At 47.3% G+C, this 18,691-nt stretch overlaps 1 protein-coding gene across 2 annotated transcripts in view; it reads right to left on the reverse strand.

The window, feature by feature from the left end:
* Window positions 1-18,691, reverse strand: part of dpp6a (dipeptidyl-peptidase 6a) — a 102,452-nt gene that overhangs the window by 73,267 nt on the left and 10,494 nt on the right. Inside the window, exon 1 of one of the 2 annotated variants that reach the window (XM_077554143.1) lies at window positions 17,262-17,521. The exons of the other annotated variant lie outside the window; for it this stretch is intronic. Within the exon in view, the coding sequence (XP_077410269.1) occupies window positions 17,262-17,312 (51 nt within the window). The 5' untranslated portion in view covers window positions 17,313-17,521. Of the gene's footprint in view, window positions 1-17,261; window positions 17,522-18,691 lie in introns of those variants that run through there. 2 annotated transcript variants of the gene reach the window in all.

Consider the following 18,691-nt stretch of genomic DNA (forward strand, 5'->3'; position numbering starts at 1 on the left):
AATAATAAAGTTCACTATTTGGCAAGCACCTGCTGCACTTTATTGCCTCATTATGGATTTATTATTGCAGCGCTCCAGTCTGGTGGCCGGATTGCAATCATTGCATTTGAAACGTTAGCAAGTCGCTATCGTCATGCATGTGGTGACCCTCAAGTTGGACATTTCTGTTACAGGGCTCACTATTTGGCAAGTACTTTATAACCGTATCACAAGGAGCGGCAACTACAAATGATTTATTTCTGCTTTATTTGCCACTTTATTGTCTACTCATGGATTTATTGCACGGCTCTAATACTGTGTAGTGAATATTAAATTTGATGAATGCAGTGAACGTATTATTTATTTATGGCTTTTTTTTGGGGTGTCGTAAATGTGTCAAAATTGAAGACGACTGCTGTTAAACACAACACAATCATTCCAAAACGGACACGTGAGGACAAATCCAGCCTACGGGACGTTGGAGGACAAAAGTTTGGACTGTTTTAATGTCAAGGAAAGCAAGCGACGAGATTGAGTCACAATCCGTAGTCAGTAAAAATGCACGCATGAAATTTACGCTCAGCGAAAAAGGCGGGAAAAAAAGAAACCCGCACGTCTCGCGTATCTGACGTCTCGCCTTTGACCACGTGTCAACACTCTGGCACGCCCCGAGCGAGCGGGCGGACGGCCGGCAATCCTCCTGAGGGTTGATTTGTGCTTTGACAGCTCAGCGAGACGCCAACAAATCCAGCAGCTGATGGAGTGAAAAAGCAGCCGAGATATGAAGTCCAAAAGGGGCAAAACGGACGACAAAAGCTTTTTGACAAACTGTCTGCTCGCTCGCTTGGGGCTCGCCACCTTCTTCACGGCCAGAAAGGCCTCGTCGTGTCTTCAGCTTTCAAGATTTCGCGCAAGGGGAGAAGTTTTTGGGTGGGGGAGGGGCGGGGTGGCCCGAATTGACATTTTGCACACCCAGCGAGCAACTGCTGGATTTTGTCACAAGTTGTGTGTTGGCTCTCGTTGGCTTGTGCAGGCGTTGCCAAAGTGAAAATGTGAATTGTGCCATGCGAGGGAGGCTTAACACGTGTCAAAAAAAGCAAAAGTTGCTGGCCAAGCAGCCGCTCATGAATAAAATCCAGCTGATAAGTGCAAAGCAACAGATGCCATCGCAAAAACCGCCGGGAAGAGGAAATACACAAAAACACAAGTGACAACTTCTTGACTAAAGTCCGTCCCTGCCGCATCGCGGGCCGTCTTTCACTACATCGCCGATTTCTAAACAATCGGTTTGCAGGTTTTTATTCACCACCGGCAAGTTTGAATTCCAAATTGTGTGCCGTCCGTGTAGTACCACGTTGTACCACAACATTGTGGGCAGCACTGAGCTGCACTGAACAAGATGCAGCGTGTTTAAGAGCAAGAAGAGGAGGCTGAGAAGGTCCCCAACTATACCCCAGAGAGTATTTATGTCAGTGAGAATTGATCTTTGTATATTTATATATTTATATTGTGTTTCTGTCAGAGACATTTTCGTGGGTGTCGCCGTGATCAACGGAGGTCGACGCCCAGATTCACTCAAGCATTCAAAATCAATACATTTAATGCCGCATTTGTCCACTTGCCTTTTTGGCGGCAGCGATTGTGCCCATAAAGCTGAAGAATGTCTAATAGTTGAAAAAATGAAAGAGAGAGACGTGGATTTAAAGCCATTATTGATTTTGGTGCTAAGAAGAAAAAAAAAGAAGTTAAAGGGAAGAAAGGTAAACACATTAAAATGTAAAAGACAATCAATAACGCTTGCTTCATATTTCATCATTTGTTTCAAACGACGCTTTTCATTCCATTTTCAGCAAGCTTGAAAACAAACAAGACATTGAAATGGAATCGTGATGACTTTTTCTGATGTGACACGATTGCCAAGCGCAGGCCAGCGTCGGCGCAAGTCGCGCAAAAGTGCGTCGGGAGAGAAAACATCAGCAGCACTCGATGCAAATTGAGCTTCCTGTCGTCACGTCTCAAGCGGCCGTCGCAACGCGAGTCGCCCGGCAGAGCAAAAGCGCAGAGTCAGCAACGCGTACGCTTCGACATCGAGGAGCGGGCGTCGTGTCCAATCGTCACAACAATTGCGGGAGATTCGACCGCGTTCAAATGCATTCCAGACGGAACATTTTTATTGGGATTAAATTAGCCTGCCGCTCGTCATCCAATTTAGAAGGACATCAAACAAGACCAGAGATCATCAGCACATGAAAACGCCATTCAAAAAATATGCTAATTCATTTTGCCGGCACAAAAATGAGCAAAAAACTAAAAATACATTCCACCAGGCTGCACTTGAATATTTAACCTTGAAAACTATTTTCTTTTTTTTTACCTAAAAAGCCCTCAAAAAACTTTAAAGGCAATTTTATATGAAATGTGAGGTCATGAAAATCCTGCATTTTGCCCAAAGCAAAGTCTTGACATTTTCATTTCCAAATTAATTTCTGCCGGACAAAATGTAGCAAAATGTGTGTGCGTGCGTAACCCAATGACAATTGCGCAAGCGTCGGCCATCTTTTAAGCGCTTGCCCGTTGCAAAACTGATCCAATGCTGCCATCTGCTGGCCAATGTTAAAGTTTCATGACCGTTCTTAAAAAAAAACAAAAAACAGTTAATGGCAATTGACATCGAAGGTGCTCAAAAAGTTAATGGCGCATTACTGCCACCAACAGGCGGTGTCTTTCCACTGCAAGGAAAATGTGAATGGATGGTGGCCGGATGGTGCCAAGTTTGCCGCTGCCATCTTGTGGTGACGATATCAAGCGCACTTGTAATGCTGCGCAAGCATATTAGGCTAGCAGTTGAAATGAGCGAGTGACATCAATTGGATTGGGACGCTAAATTGTTAGCATCCAACTGCAACTTATCACCGTGACGTGAAATGATGGCCGATTGTCTGCAGAGCATAAAAAGCCTTTTGATTTGATCAGCTTTAACAGCGACTCATTCAATCAGGCTTAATTGCGCTAACGAAGATGAGTCGCTAAGCGGCAGTCATTAACATGCGCGTCGCAGCGCCACCTTCATGCTCACGACGTTGGAGGCCATCTTGCGTGTGGCAATTAGCAACCAACATTGCTGCTCCAGTTTGCGTCCACAAGGAGAAAAAGAAAAAAGAAGAAAAGTTGCCGGGGCAAGAGAATCTAAGGACAGTAAGTGGATTAGTGGAGCCCCCTTTCTCTTCCTCAACGGACAACCCCAGCCCCCCCCCACCCCTCCCCCACACCTATAAATCACAGCTAGTGGTCCGCTTGCCGAATTGCAGAAGAGAAGCGGCGCAGGCATCAATCACGCTGCGTCGCGCTCGGATGCGCAGGGATCCATTCTGTGGCTCGGGATGTTTTTAGACTGCGAGTTCTGCCACTGCGCTCGCTCTCTCGCACCCGCCCAAGTCACACACACACACACAATTCTTGCACCTCTGCCTTCACTTTGTGCACCTTGGCCATCCATCTCCGTCGTTGCTGCTTTCTCCAAAGAAAGGCACAGATTTGTTTGCCAACACATGCTCAAAGATAATTGGGTCTTAAGAGCGCCTTGTTGCCTGCCATGAGTGCACGCAAGTCACGAAGAGAAGGCAGAAGAAGCTGTGGGGGGTCCTGACATTATGTGGACAGGAGCTTCGGGCTGGCGTGGCCAAATTAGAGCGCCTCATTGTTGCAGTTAATAACCCAACACTAACTCAATTGACAGTTGGCCAAATTCGGCTTCAAAACAAAATGGCGGACTTCCTGCTCAATTTTGGCCATGGATGCTTCCAATTTTCTTGCGTCCCGTTATGACAGACATGTCCACCAAATGCGTGTGTCAAGTGCCTTGCCCAAGGACACGAGGACGCATGACTTGGGGAGGGCGGGGATCCAACAGCCGACCTTCTGGTTACTGAACGACCGTCTCGACACGCTGAGCCACGCCCCCCACAGGGTATTGATTTGCAATTGCAGCAATGCATTATGGGAACGACTGCAGGATGTTTGGAGGACAGTAGAAAGTGTTTACTTGGCACACGTTTTGGGTTAACTACAATAACAACCTTTGTTTAAGTCCTCTAATATAAAAATGTATTGACCAGGATACACGCACTTCCCGAAGTTGCTGATTTTTGGACTTATTAATTCAATGTCGACTTTAAAAACAGAAAAGGCAACCGCCGTCGATGACCTTCCCGACATCTGCGTTCAGAAGCTTACAAGTTGCATTTGCAGGACCAACAAGGTCAAACCAAACAAGCTTTAAAAGCGTTTCAAGCTCCAAGAATGCTGGGGGGGGCGAAAAAAAAAAAAAAAAAAAAAAAAGACTTTCCGACAGCGTTTCATCACCGGCGCAGAAAGACGATTTATACACGTCGGCGCAATTTGCTCTCGTAAATTGCGGCAAACATCTCCGGAGGATCGCTCGCTCGGCAACGGGCAGCGGCAATTTATGTTGCCTTTTAAACATAAAAAGTGCACCTGCGCATTAAAGTCAACACTAAACAGGCACCATAAACACTCAAATATGTGGACAAAAGTATTGGGACACATTATGCATTCAGGAGCATAATCAGATCAAGAAGGAAAATGGATTATTATTTAAGTATTCAAATACATTTTTGGGCCCATCTTTCCATTGAATGTATCGCTGGAGCACAAAAGTTTGCACACCCCCGGTGTCGCATTTTGCAGCTAGAAGAGCTTTCTTTGGAGTGGGGAGGAGTCCATTTTGTTCCCCCCGCGTGGCCTTTCACGCTTTGTGCAACGGGAACCGAAAAGGAACTCGTCAAAGTGCCAACACAAAGTTGGACGCCGGAACGAATGAATGGATTGATTTCGAGGTGCGTCCATATTTGTAGTCCAACAGGACTGCGGCGCAGGCGGGATGTTGAAGAACATCCACCGCTTTCATTTCAGCCGGCGCCGACTGCCGACGTGTCAGATGCCCCCTCAGGATCACAATAAAAGATGGAGCGAGGAGGAGACAAAAAAAAATGAAGTCCCTGAGGTCCGAGGAGGCAATTCCAACATATTGTCTGGTTTGACGAGGCGCCGCCGACGCCGGGACTCATCAAGGCTCTCGGCGGCCCCAAATGAAAGAAAGTGAAGGCGCCTTTTGTGCACGTGATGTGCACGTCACGTCTCCGGCATTGCACTCGGCGATCAAATTGATCGGGGGGGGGGGGGGGCTTCGCCTTGTCCGCAACGCTCTTCCTACAAAGTTGAAATCCTCGCCATTTGGGCTTCGTTTTCGTTTTTTAGGCGACTACACAAAATGGCAAAGCAACAGGTGGAGCAAAAAGTCCTAATTGGAAGAAAGTCACATCAAAAAAGAGCAAAGAAGGAAAATGTCAATTTCCAACCAACAGACGAACTTAAAGGACGAACTCATTGACCAATGACGGGCCGGCTACGGAATGCGTTGCCTGGCAAATGAAAATCTGCTCACTCGGTCGACATTCCGCATTTCAGATAACAAGCAAAGACGCCAAATGGGCTCATCATAAAAGTTCAATTTGACGGCAAGTGTTATTAATAGCAGCGAGCGCACGGGTACGACACCGGGCGGGAAGATCGCAAAATGAAAAGATGAGGATGAAGATGATGATGAAAAAGTCTTTGGGGAGGGACGGCAGGAGATGAAGGACGGCGTGTGAATAAAAGATGAAAGTTTGCCCTCAAACTTCCTTCTCAGGCGGCTCGTTAGCGACGCGGCGCGTGTTCGGAATGTTTGCGTCACGACAACGGACGAGAACAAGAAAACTCCGGGGGGCACAAAAACATTCAAGCAATGTCACTTCCTCTTTAATGTTGTTGGGTTTTTTTTTGGGGGAGGGGGGGGCAGGAGCTTTGCAGACCAGTCTGAAAGGAAACCGACGTCTTCTCAACATTTTATGGTCAAGTTTTTTAAGTTTACATTTGGCTGTTTTCATTTTGTATTCTTTTTTTTTTTTTTTCAATTTTGTCTTTCTACCTAAATTTGAACCCATTTACATTTTGAATCCGACCCCAAACAATTGAACAAACTAGAAGACAAATATGGAAAAGATGGAGGCGTGTCAGGCCATTCAAATGAGCGTGAAGAACGAGCGAGCCCGAGGTCGGAACGAGCCCGAGGTCGGAGCGCCTGTTGGGCCTGCCGGTGGATCTGGAAGAGGACGGGAGGCGCCGGCGTGAGCCAGTTGAATGATGCACAGGCGCAGGAACGACATGACAGGCGGCACAATCGAATTCCCCGCATCAGCATCAGACGCAACCTTGCTACTGCGCTTCCGCCCATCTGCTCCTCCTCTTCCTCTTCATCATCATCATCATCATCATCATCATCATCATCTTGGCGTTGCGTCGGCCTGACGTTTAACTGGAGCTCATCCAACTTTCAAGCTTAAAGCGGCAGACGGGAGGAAAGAAAACATCCAATTGTGGGCAAGTCTCGCCGCTCGCTTCGTTGGCAGCCATCTTGGCAGTCGCACTCAAAATAAACCACTCCCACAAATGAAATTCCAATTTGGCCTCAAGTGATTATGAGAAACGAGTCGCGTGGCCGCTAGACTTTCCAGTAGAAAACAGTTTTCACTCTATTTTATGTTTGGATTTTACAATCGGGTGTGATTTTTATTTACAAAGAGCGCTCATTTGTTTTTGTTGCCAACAAAACATGCTGATTTTTTGGGGTGTTTTTTTCCTTGATAGTTTTGGTCTGGTCTCGGTCTTGATGCCTCTTAGTCTAGATCAAGTCTTGGTCTTGGTTGCAGTCGTCTTGGACATGGCGAGGCCTTGGCTTGGCGACATTGCGGGACGTCCCTTTTTGGAACCATCAACTTAGTTGTCAAATTTGAATTCTAAACTGAACCGGCGTTTGTTCACAAACACGACGAGAATCCATCTTGAAATGCTCCCGCTGATACGTTCGCAAGCGACCTTTTTTTTAGGTCGGACCAATCGGGCGTTGTTTAGGGCGGGACACGCAGCTGTGACCAAACCAGGAAGCGCCGACGTCGAGGGAAACAAACAAACCTAAGATGGACGAATGGTCGCTGCAATGAAATAAATAATGTTGACTTCTTTTTACGTTATCACAGTTAATTACAAACAACAAACTATACTTCTTCTGTGACAAAAAAAAATAAAAATTTGTTTGGCTACTCCTGCTTTACATGAAAAAAATCTAATCAAATCAAAAAATGTTAGAATTTCATTTTTGGGGATTTAGTTTTTGCCAAATCATCGATTGTCAGACTAGAAGGAGTTTTGTCAATCGCCACAAAATACGTTTCACTTAATCAACATCATGATGAAAAGGTCTGGAGGTCAAAGGTTTCCGTCTTTGGCCTAAAAACAGCAAGAAAGAAAAAAGTGTCTGCCAGTCGAGCAGATCCTTGTTAGCGCACATGGAGCGACTGATGTCCCCCACCTGTCCCCCACCTGTCCCCCACCTGTCCACAGAAGCAGGAAGGACGTGGTGGATCATCACATCCCCTTTAGCTGCCCCCCCCCCCCCCCTCCCCCGTGTGGGATATGGAGGCAGACTCATCCCGCAAGATGAAAAGGACCATTGGAGTCTGGCGGGCCCTGAAGGCAAACGTGGTGTGCGTTCACAAGCAGCGGCCGACGCTGCTGAGCGGCTATTTCAAGACACAAGCTCCGTGTTTGTGAAGCCCCAACAAAGTGAGTCCCAGCGGAGGTTACCGCCGCTTCCCGCACTGTGGGCGGGCCAACATCTCATTTGCATCCTCGCCGCCCGGCTCGCCTTATCGCTCTCTATTTGAGCAAGCCATCGCGCCTCAGATCAAGTCGGCGAGGTTCAAACGTCTCCGCGGCCGCCGCCGGGGGATTTGCATGGCGGCGCTCGCGTCTTCCGTGTTTGGCGACGGCTAACGCGACGCACGCCGCCATAAACAAGGCAAATATTGGATGAGAGGAGATGGCCTCGCTTCAATACATCTCATTGACACTTGACGCTCGCGCTCACCTCGGCGCCGGTGAGCCTCTTTTCACACAAATAAACACTTTCGACACTCGCCGTGTCTGCGTGCCAATGTCACAAACATCAAACGTAAACAAGGTGGCGGCCAGAACGTTCCCAGCGCAGACCTCATGTTTCTTAGCATTTCTGTCTCGGAGGACAAACGCAAAATGTCAGCGAAGCTCGCGTCTAGACGCTATTATGTGGCCGGCTGCGGATTCCAGAAAGAAAAATCATCAGAATGTCGATGCGTTTCCTCAGAGAAGCCGAGCTCAACTTTTGCTTCACTGAAAAGCCTCGAATGGAAATGAGAGACAATTCTGTATGCGAGTTCTCGTGTCAAACTGGAGGACAATTAATATTCTGCCGGCAAGTACTTCAAACGGCAGATGTGGCGCTCCAGCTAATGAAAAGGTGCAAGATTGAGAACAATGGGGAGAAAAGTGCTCATTTAACACAGACAAAAAAAAGAGCGCGTCTTGTTCTACGAAGACCGTCTGGACACGCAACAAGCAAAACCAAACATTTAGCAGCACTCGGAGTGACGAGACAAACTTTGAAGAAACGCCACACCGACACCAAATCAGCTGCTTCAAACCAAAACGGCAGACGTCGCCTCAGGTCGAGCAAATTTGATGTTAAGTAAAATGTCAAAAGTTCACGCCCACAAAGCAAATTCAAATAAACATGTTGATGATGATGACACAAAATCATCCTGCTAGCATTGTTTCAGAAAAAGAAAAAAAAAAACAATCCATTAAACTTCTAATAACAACATATGGACAAAAGTATTGAGACGCAAGCCTTCATGAATGAATGAGAAGACATCAGAGGTTGGAAAACAACATTAAACTCAATCTTATTGCGATATATGCAATAAATCAAATGCTTTCAACTTTTTTGGAACTGTTGGGAAAAGTTGTGTTCCATTTCTGGCATCCTGCTTGAAGATTCAAAAAGCGAAGCTTTAATGAGCAGCACATTAAGCTTGACATGATTCAGCATCATTAGAGAATCGTCGTCACCATCATCATCATCATCATCACGCCGGCAAGCAGTTTTGCTGCGGGACCACAGCGGCGCCGGAGTTCCCGCCGCGGCGCAATGAGCCGCGGCCGAGCTGATTAAGACTCGCCGTCGTGGACGAATCTTCATGGACGCGCTTTGGAAATGAACAACTCGTCCCAACGAGATGGCGTGACAAGGCTTGAAGACGAGTCACTCCACAGATGAAGATGATGATGATGATGATGATGTCATAGCATGTTTATATCGGTCCAACCTTAACCCCGAACCCCAAAACGTACTCCCTACTTCAATCCCTCCAAGCCAAACCCTCACATTTCAGATCACCCTAAAGTCAACCTCTCAAACTAAGCCCAACTGCTGAACTCTACTCGTACCCGTAGCCATATTGTGCACCTTAACCTAATCAGCTAATCCAGAAAGAAAACCCTTCCCAGCCCCCAAACTAAAACCCCAACTCGTATCTTTATTCCAAGCCCCACCCGAACCTCAAACCTTTCCATATCACGGTCTCAACTCAAACCCCGACTCATTGACCTCTAAGACAATCTACCAACTTTCACTCCAGCTCCTCAAACCTAAGCCTGAATTTAAATCCAATTCGCAACGAGAGAGCAAAAGAGTCCATAAATGGCGTCATGGATATTCGATCCCGTCTCCAACAATCGTCCCGACTTGAAAAGCAGCTCATGACTGATTTAAAGCAGACATTTTCCAACCCGGGCTTGGCAGATAGCAGGGAAGTGAACTTTAAACCCAGCAGGGGAGCGTCCAGCTGACAGTCGGGTCGGCCCGCCTGATGTTTGATTAAGAAGCACGTTGACCTTTCCGAGATGTCGGCGGTGGCGGGTGCGCGGAGGGGAAGGGGGGGGTGGGGGTTGTTAAGGTGCGCCGAGATGCACTCTCACCCGACAGCCTGGCAGACGTAAAGCCTCGCATTAGATCACAATTCTATCAACGTGTGCAGCTTTTCTGGCCCGTTTGCCGGCGGGAAGAAAAATGGAAATGTCAACGGCGTGCGGATGAGAGGCGCACTTTTGAGCAAGATGTCATCATGACGGCGGAGAGCGGCGGGAGGGTAAAAGGAGGTTCAGCGGCGGGAAGGTTAAGCGAGATGAAAGGAAGCCAGATAATGGCGGGATGCGGGCGCGAGTCTGCGCAAAAAGCCTCCGCAAGCCGAGCGGCGGGCGGCCTCTCGTCGCCTTCATTGTGAATTACAGATCAAAGGTGCGAGAGCCGCACGGAAACGCGCACCCGGCAATCGCAAGAGGCTCAAAGTGCTTCTCCGATGAAGTCTCATACAAAATGGCCGTCCGTCCATGCGGCGACCAATCCGTCCCGTGCGGCGTGATCAACTGGACTTCAACGCTTCATCGTTTTTTGGGTCCAGCGACACGTTTCAGTTCATACAGTCGACATTGCTGGATATTTGATTTGGTGCACAATCGAGATCCAAGACAAACACAATCATACACATAAAATCTAGTCAAACCAACTCTAAAAATCAAAACAGTCAACAAAATACAATAGGTCAAATAAAAAAAGAAGACTTTTTTTTAAATTAGAAAATAAAAGATAAAAAGACCCCGAGGACCACACAAGGAAAAAAAGTGGGTCTTAAGACGAGACAAGACACAAACGTCTTTATATTAACAAAAATACAAAGTAACAACAGAGAGCGGGGCCAGGTTCCGATGGCCGCCAAGAAAACCCTCGATGGGGAAACCTCGACTAAGAACCTTGAGCAGGCTGGACACAAAAGAAACCTGGATTGCATGGAAGCAACCTCAACAAGGGTGTAACGTCAGTAACTTCCACTAGGGGGCAAAGCACAATTCTATTATGACAGAATAAAGGCCTAGATGACAAAATAAGAGTGACTAATACAGGATTAGCATCACTAGGGACAAACACGGCACCATAAGAACACATTTAGCCATAAACGATTTAACAATAAAGCAAGTGTTGCTTTTCAGAGCAAATATGAAAGACGACAACTGCAGAACAAAAGCTGCACTTTGGGTTGAAGTCTGAGCAGCGCAAGCAGCGTCTTTGTTTGGCCGCACTTCCGCCGCGGTTTGGCTTTTCTTGTGCTTGCCGCGGACGACTCGCATTGCGACCCGCTAAGCTTCATTTGCACATTAAGGAGCCCGCGGGACGCCGACCGAGGAGCTGCGGTCCGCGGCATCGGCACTGAAACCATAAGAATTCTTCTCCTGGGTTGTGCAGTATAAATAAGCCCGCTGGCCCAGCGTGCCGGCAGATTGGGCCGACGGCGGAGCCGGCGAGCATCTGCGCGATCAGCGGGGATCGGCAAACGGGTCCAAGGAGGCTGCGGTCACGCATTCATTCGGCTTCACTGACGCTCAACTACAGCTCGACTGTAGTTCTACCGAGCGGCGCCGTTTGAGGTGCTCGGCACGGCCTTGGCAAAAGCACAAGCAAAAAAAAAAGGCGATTCATCAATTCCACACAACATCCATTTTCCTTCATTTGCTGGCATGCATCACGCGGGCCTCGCTGTTTTTTTTCTTTTTGTCCTTCCAAGTCGGGATGGCCGTGGAAGCGTCAGCGCCAGGATTCACGACTCGAGGCTGCAGAATCAAAGTCAACTGCAACTTTCAACACCTCTTCCATAATCGGGCCTGAAATCTAGGGATAGACCCGATATTGGGCATCGTCACCAATATCGGTATCGGCCTTTTTTCAAATCTGAAGGCTGATATAAAGTCAATCTAAAACAATTTGAATCTCAGGAAGCTGTTTATTTACATTTTCAGTGAACTTTATGAAAGATCCTGCTGCCCCTTGGAAACATTCTCAACCATTTGTTTTTGTCTGACATTAAAAGAAAGAAATGTGAAAGTTTAAGTGGGGGGTTCTGTAAAAAAAAATATGCAAAGAGTTAGGGCTTAAGTTTCCAATTAACTTTTTAAGATGTACTAATAATCTTGGGAGCTCCCTGAAGGTTTTTTTGTTTGAAACTGAAAATAAACATCGGCTTCAACTATTGCTTATCGGCCTCCTTGATAATCGGCGTCGGTTTCTGCCTTGAAAAAAAAAAAACATCTCAACTGAAATCCTCTCAACAACAACCGAAATGTGCTGATCGTGACCTTTGAGCTGCGACGTTTCCTGAAGCGAAACAAGTCAACATTAGACCAATCAAAGCAAAAGCCGTTTATCCGTCTTGACGCGGCTCGTTCCGACTTCTAACGCGCCGCTTCGCTCGCGTCTGAAGGTTTGAGAAAAACGCATTTGCATGGCGTAATTGCGCAGCCAGAAAACGGCCGCGAGGCCTTCACAAGACCTGCAATTAATTCAAATGAATCTGGAGCATGTACGGAATGATTCAAAAGAAATCCTCAACGGCGATTGAGGACGCGCGATTGTTGGTCGAAGCGGCTGCGAGCTCGTTTTCCCGCCAGTGTTGAGGTGACGTGACGACAGGTGCTCGTTCATCTTCAGTGCGGCGAACTTTAATGATCTCATTAGACGGCCACTACAAAGGAGAGGGGGAGGGGTCAAAGTGGTGGTGGTGCCGCTTCCGTGCAAGACGGACACGGGAGAGAAGCCCATTGAATTGTCCGCCCCCTACCGGGGAACACGTGACGCGGCGCATTGGACGGCGCTAAACGCAAATCCGCGCGGCAGCTTCACCGACTTTCTTGGCAAGAATTCAAGCGCTGGCTGAAAAGTCACAGACAAAAGTGCTTTTGCAGCATCAGGGAAAAAAACAACAGCAGCATTTATTTCCCGCGTGTGTGCTTAAAATTGTGCGGCTTAAACAACCAACAAAGGCGCATTTTTAAAACAAGATCTTTTATCAAGTTTATCTTGATTGGCCAGCAGCTTTCCGCTGTCTACCTACAACCATACAATTGACCAACTTAACTATCTATCTACATGACCTACCCTACCGACAGACCAACCTCTTGACTGATCAACTATCTGTCACCCAACTGACCACCTGCCGACAAACGTAACTACTGACCAACTTATTGACAATTCTTCAACTCAACTATCCACTGGCCTACTAACTACCCGAGTTGAACTCACAAGCATCACCCTGTTGTAACAGCCGAACCAAACAACTAACCTAACTACTGACATCAACCAACTGATCAACCCAAGTACTAAAAAAACAAATCAACCAACTGACAAATTAACTAACTTTCTAACTACCAACTGTAGCTACAATGCCTAGCAAGTAGCAAGCAACCATACCAACAAATGACAGTACCTACCTACCAACTAACCAACCTACCTTCGCCCCCTCCTCTTTTCACTTTTTTTTTTTAAACTCCCAATACCTACCTACCTAGTTACCTACCACACTAACCAACGGGGGGTTGGGGTGGGCTTTCTCGCCCTTTTTTTTTTAACCCCACCACCCACTTAAAAACCAACTAACCAGACGACCAAGCTATTTATCAACTGAAGTGACTGCTAACTACACCTAGTACTAATATATAAACCTCCCACCTAGCGAACACTTTTTTGACCGAGATAATGAGCTTGCCAATGAAGTGAACAACTCAATTAGCCAAAGATCCTGAAGCGGGCGATGGTGCTAACGAGCTAGAGTGTTCTTACAAAACAAATACCGCAAGCCGGCTGCTATTTGGCTTCCGAAAGGTTGAAAGAATCGAAAGCATCATTTGGGCTTGACAGCACGACAGACGGACGGACGGACGGACGGCGGGCACGTATTCATGTGCCTGCGAAAAGCACAAACGGCGAAAGGCGCGAGTACGAGGCGGCGCATCAGCAACAAGTGTGACGGAGGTGTGCGCAAAAAAATAAAAAATAAAAGGAGCATTAATGCACATGACGGCAGTCGAGTCGCAATCACACGCGGCCGCTAAACCTGCCCGCAGTCATTTGTTTCATTTAAACAAGAGCGCAGCCCCGCCTCCACAAGCCGACGCCTCCACAAGCCGACGCCTCCACAAGCCGACGCCTCCACAAGCCGACGCCTCCACAAGCCGACGCCTCCACAAGCCGACGCCTTTAATGGGAATTTATTAGCCGTAGATTGGAAAAGCAGTCGTCGCCTCCGTCTTAACCTTTGCGTCGTTGGTCAACGTTAGAAAGGAGCACAAAGTCGTGCGTCGTTCTTCACGTACAGGATTATTCAGATCACAAAAAATCATGAAATGCTCACATGAAGCACGAAAGATTGTTAAATAACATGAAATGTTTTATTATAGGGAGATCAGCAAAAATATCACATGTCATGTTTTTGTGTATATTCAAGTCAAGCTATGAATTTAGAGTGAAATCAATCAATATTAATCAAGCACTTGAGACAATTCAAATCTTACGTTCTTGTCTTGTTTGTCTCTGCAACTTCGTCAAACAATTTGCTGTCTTGCTTCGTTTGTGTTTGCACTGCGTTATTAACACGCGTAGCATTTTGCTTTTGCACATTAAAAGGAGCATCCACTTCCCCCAGAAGTGACATAACTACCAACCTACTACAGTACTGACCGACTTAACCACCTGAAGCGATCAACTGACCTAACTAGGTAGCGGCCAATTAACTACCAACTGAGCAACTTTGCTATTTACAGTCCAACACACTAAATAGACCAAATAACAACATTACAATTTACTAACTGTATTTACCGAGCTACCAACTGACTGAGCAAACAAGCAACTAACTACCCATCAGTTAACCAACCTACCTAATTTCAGTGCCTAACTACCTACGAACCCATCGACATGATTTGCCTACCTAAGAGACAGAATGCATTTCAGTTATTTCCATACCTTCCGACTAACCGGGCTAACAAACGATGGATTGAGCTAAACTACCAACGGAATGACCAACCAACGTACCCTATAACTTACAGACTGACCAAACTCATTACAAAGTGCTCGAACGATCGCCTTAGCTTACATACCGACTGTATCGACCTACCTAGAAATTGACTTAACCACTGACTGAGCAACTATTGACCGAGCTAACTAGCGACCAACCTGCCTACAATAACTACCGAGCTGCCCAAGACCTCGTGTAATATTCTCAGTAGACGTTTCGGATAGTAACAAATGTTGGTTCTATGATTTTGGACGGAGACAAATTAGCAAATGGGAAGTTGAGCGCGACGGATCGTCTTCACGATCGTCTTCACGATCGTCTTCACGATCGTCTTCACGATCGTCAACTCGCAGCCGACAAATGTGTCCAAGAAACCGACAATCGATACATCGGCAAAGGTTGACACAGCAGCGCTTATTGTGCGCTCATCTCGGTCTCATCTAATCGGGAGACGCCATCTGATGCTGCTGTTTGGAGTCTTCGCCTTCACCCCAACTCAGACGGAACCGAGCGGACCCGCCCACTCGCTGGCCCTCCGTCGCATCTTTGCTGACATTACCTCAGCGGGCTTCTCAATTCCAGAGCGGCGCGGTGCGGCGTGGAGCGGCGCAGCGCAGCGCAACACCTCCGGGGTGTTTTCCGTTCTCATTTTCGAGTCGTGGCCAACACAAGCCCCGACAGACGGCAAACAACGCTGGCGGGCGCCTCGTCTGCAAGCGCCGCAAGCGTTGACGGCGCATCCCTCCCTCTCGTTCGTCGCAGACAAGAAACAACACTTTGTCTGTCCTGTCGCACGCTCAGCGGCTGCAATAAATCCGTCAGAATCCCAAAGGCTTGCCGGGCCGTTGTGCGGCCCGGCAAGGTCGCCGCTCGCTAAACCTCCGGAGGTCGCATCCGTCACAGCCGGCGGGAACGTCCGCTGACGGAAGCCGTTGATAAATCACAACAACGTGCAAAAAGACGGCCTGCGGGCCAAAACGACGGCGACGCGCGTTGCCGGACGGCACCAAAGATCAACACATGGCGGGAGTCCGTTTCGAAATTGCAAGCAACGACGTGGGGCTGCCGGTGCTTTCGCTCGCAAGGTTTCTCAGGAGCGCCTTTCAAATTCCTCGGAGGGAAAATAAATGAGCATCATCACATGACGCTTGCCTTTTTTTCTTCATCTTCGGACAGCGTTTTCGTGGCAAACTGTTTTTTTCTTTGATGGGGTTCTAATGTTTAGGGATCGGCCACAAAATATGAAGACAATATTTTTGGGCTGCATAAGGAACGGTCGTTGTGGGCTTCACGCAAGCTTTTGGAGAAAAAATGGTTATCAAGTATTCTCTCTCTCTCTCCGTATTGAAGCACTGACAACACATTTCTGTCTAAAACAAAAAGAAGAGAAAATACATCAGCAGTAACAAAGAATTCTTCTTTTGTGCAGACTTTCGTAAAATTCGTAAAACCAACTCCAGCCATGCCGGTGTTGTCCTTGACATTTCCTGGTCCACCTTTTCCCTGCACGAGCCCTGCACGTTCAGGTGTGCCTTTTCTCACCCCCATCTCTGACCACCCTCTTTCTTTCATTTCGAAGGGCTTATCCTCTATGATCCTGCAGGCCTTTGGGACGCTGGTATTCACGAGGGTTCCGGTCCCTGTCAGCCCTTTTGTCATCAGGGCGTCTCGGAGGCTGATTGGAAAAGGACACGTGCACGTCTCAAGAGTCAAAAGAAGAACAGCTGGTTCTCCGATGACCTTTCACCCTGGAAGTGTGAAGGTGGTCTTGCCTTGGTAGACCACAAAGTCCAAGACTAGACAAAAACCTTCAATCCAGATTGGTTCGGTTTGCTCGAAGCAAATTGGAGAAAAGAAATACAAACGTCCACTACGGAGGACATTTTTAAAAACGTGAATGCTCGGCTGAAATACAGTTAAAATCATCAAATCAGCAAACGTAATTGATGACAAAAAAAAGTGAAATGTGTGACGTCGACGACAAGAGGAAAAAGTCAGCAAAAATGGCAAACCATCAAAAATCCACAAATAAAACCCGACCAGCAATAATTGAACAAGCTGGCACGAGCCGGGAAGAAATCTTACAGTCGCCAAAGGGATCTTCGAGCTCCAAATACAATCACACAAAAGTACAATATTACTCAAACTCAAACATTTAAAGACGCAATACGAAAGCCACGTGACATTCATCAAGTCTTCAACTGGACGAGATGAAGCAAAATCAGGAGCCCAGAAAGGAAGACAAAACTTTCTTGCAGTGGCATTTACGTGAAAGGACACAAATCTCCTTCGTAGCATGAATGGCACCCACAACGGAACAAATTGCGTCATGACGCACGTACGTTTTGACAGAACAACCCCCCCCCCCCCCCCCCCAAAAAAAAACACAACATGCCCGCTTTCCATCCCGCGCAGGAAACAAACCCGACGCCAAAGCCAGCGACTCACCATCACGTTGCCTTGCATCTTGGCCGTCTCGATCAGGTTCTTCTCTTTCATGCTGGATTTTGCCGGCAAAGCTTCACTCGAGTCGTCGTCAGTCGCACGCGGAAGCAGAAGCCACGCGCGACGCGGGTGGCGCACCGACCGGGCACCGACGGGGCACCAACGGGGCACTGACGGGACTCCGGCTCCGGTTCCGGCTCCGGCTCGATCGGCTCTTGTTTCTGCGGTCAGCTCAGCTGTGCCGCGCGCGCGCGCGCGCTCCCTACTCTGAATACAAAGAAGGCGCGCGTGCACGCGGCAGCAACCGACGTGATTTACGCGCGCGAGAAGGGGAGCGAGTGTCGCGCGTGCACAATGGGTTGGGGGCTGTCACGCGCTTGAATGTCGGGACGCAGGAGAGAAAATTTTGCAGACGACACAAACCAGCAAAGTCAAGCCATCGCATCCTCATATTTGGCTTTGACTTCATCTAATGGGTTTATTATTATTATTATTATTCAATGGTTTGTAGGGATTTCATCGAGCTACTTTGCGGTCAAACATTTACACTCGGCAGTGACGATGTAAGATAGTCGAGGGGAGTCAAACTCATTTGAATTCCGGGGCCACTTTCACCCAAATTTGATCTCAAGTGGGCCGACCCACTAAAGTCATCTTAACAAAAACGTAAATATCAAATTGTTGCATCAAATCCTGAGCAACAGCCACATTTTAAGTGGTCGTCGGTGCGACCACTAGTGGACAAAATTAGCAGCGATTTTTCATCGGAGTGACCAACTGCACTTTCTCTTCATGGGTCGGATTGGAGGCCAGTTATGGCCCACGGGCCATAGGTTTGAGAACCCTGCTGTAAGCCAGTAGAGGAGTGCAGGTGAAGGACAAGACAACAACAAAAACAGCAATATTATACATATAGTACATATGTAGAATGAAAACTCATTATTTGTGAGGTTAAGTAACAAAACTTCGATGCTGACCGGAAAAAAAAGAAAAGAAAAATTATAACGGCATATATAGTTGTATTTGTTCCATCACCAAGATTGTAAATGAAATCATTTTCCCCAATGAAATGACATCATCCGTTCCAAAACCGAGCCATCGCCTGCCACGTAGACCCAAAATCTGTCAGTCAAACCCCCCCCCACCAAAAAAAAAAAGTTTCTCATGGCTTCTTGACACCACAAAAATCGCACAACTAAATGAAGCTCCACCCTTCATTCTAACATCGCCACAAGACCGCGCCAAAGCACCACTTTTAGAATAGACATGGCTTTGGCCTAAGCACAAAAACAGTAAATGAGTTTTGCAGTGGAAAAAAAAAGTAATGCAATGTTTACTGTACAGGATTTGCTGTTTTTTCTTCCTCAACATGCACAATGTAAAGAAATGTCTTTGATGGCAGATTCAAATGAGCCTAAAATCTGAAATCTGGT

Source organism: Vanacampus margaritifer, chromosome 20, assembly GCF_051991255.1.
Source record: "Vanacampus margaritifer isolate UIUO_Vmar chromosome 20, RoL_Vmar_1.0, whole genome shotgun sequence".
NCBI classification, from domain to species: domain Eukaryota; kingdom Metazoa; phylum Chordata; class Actinopteri; order Syngnathiformes; family Syngnathidae; genus Vanacampus; species Vanacampus margaritifer.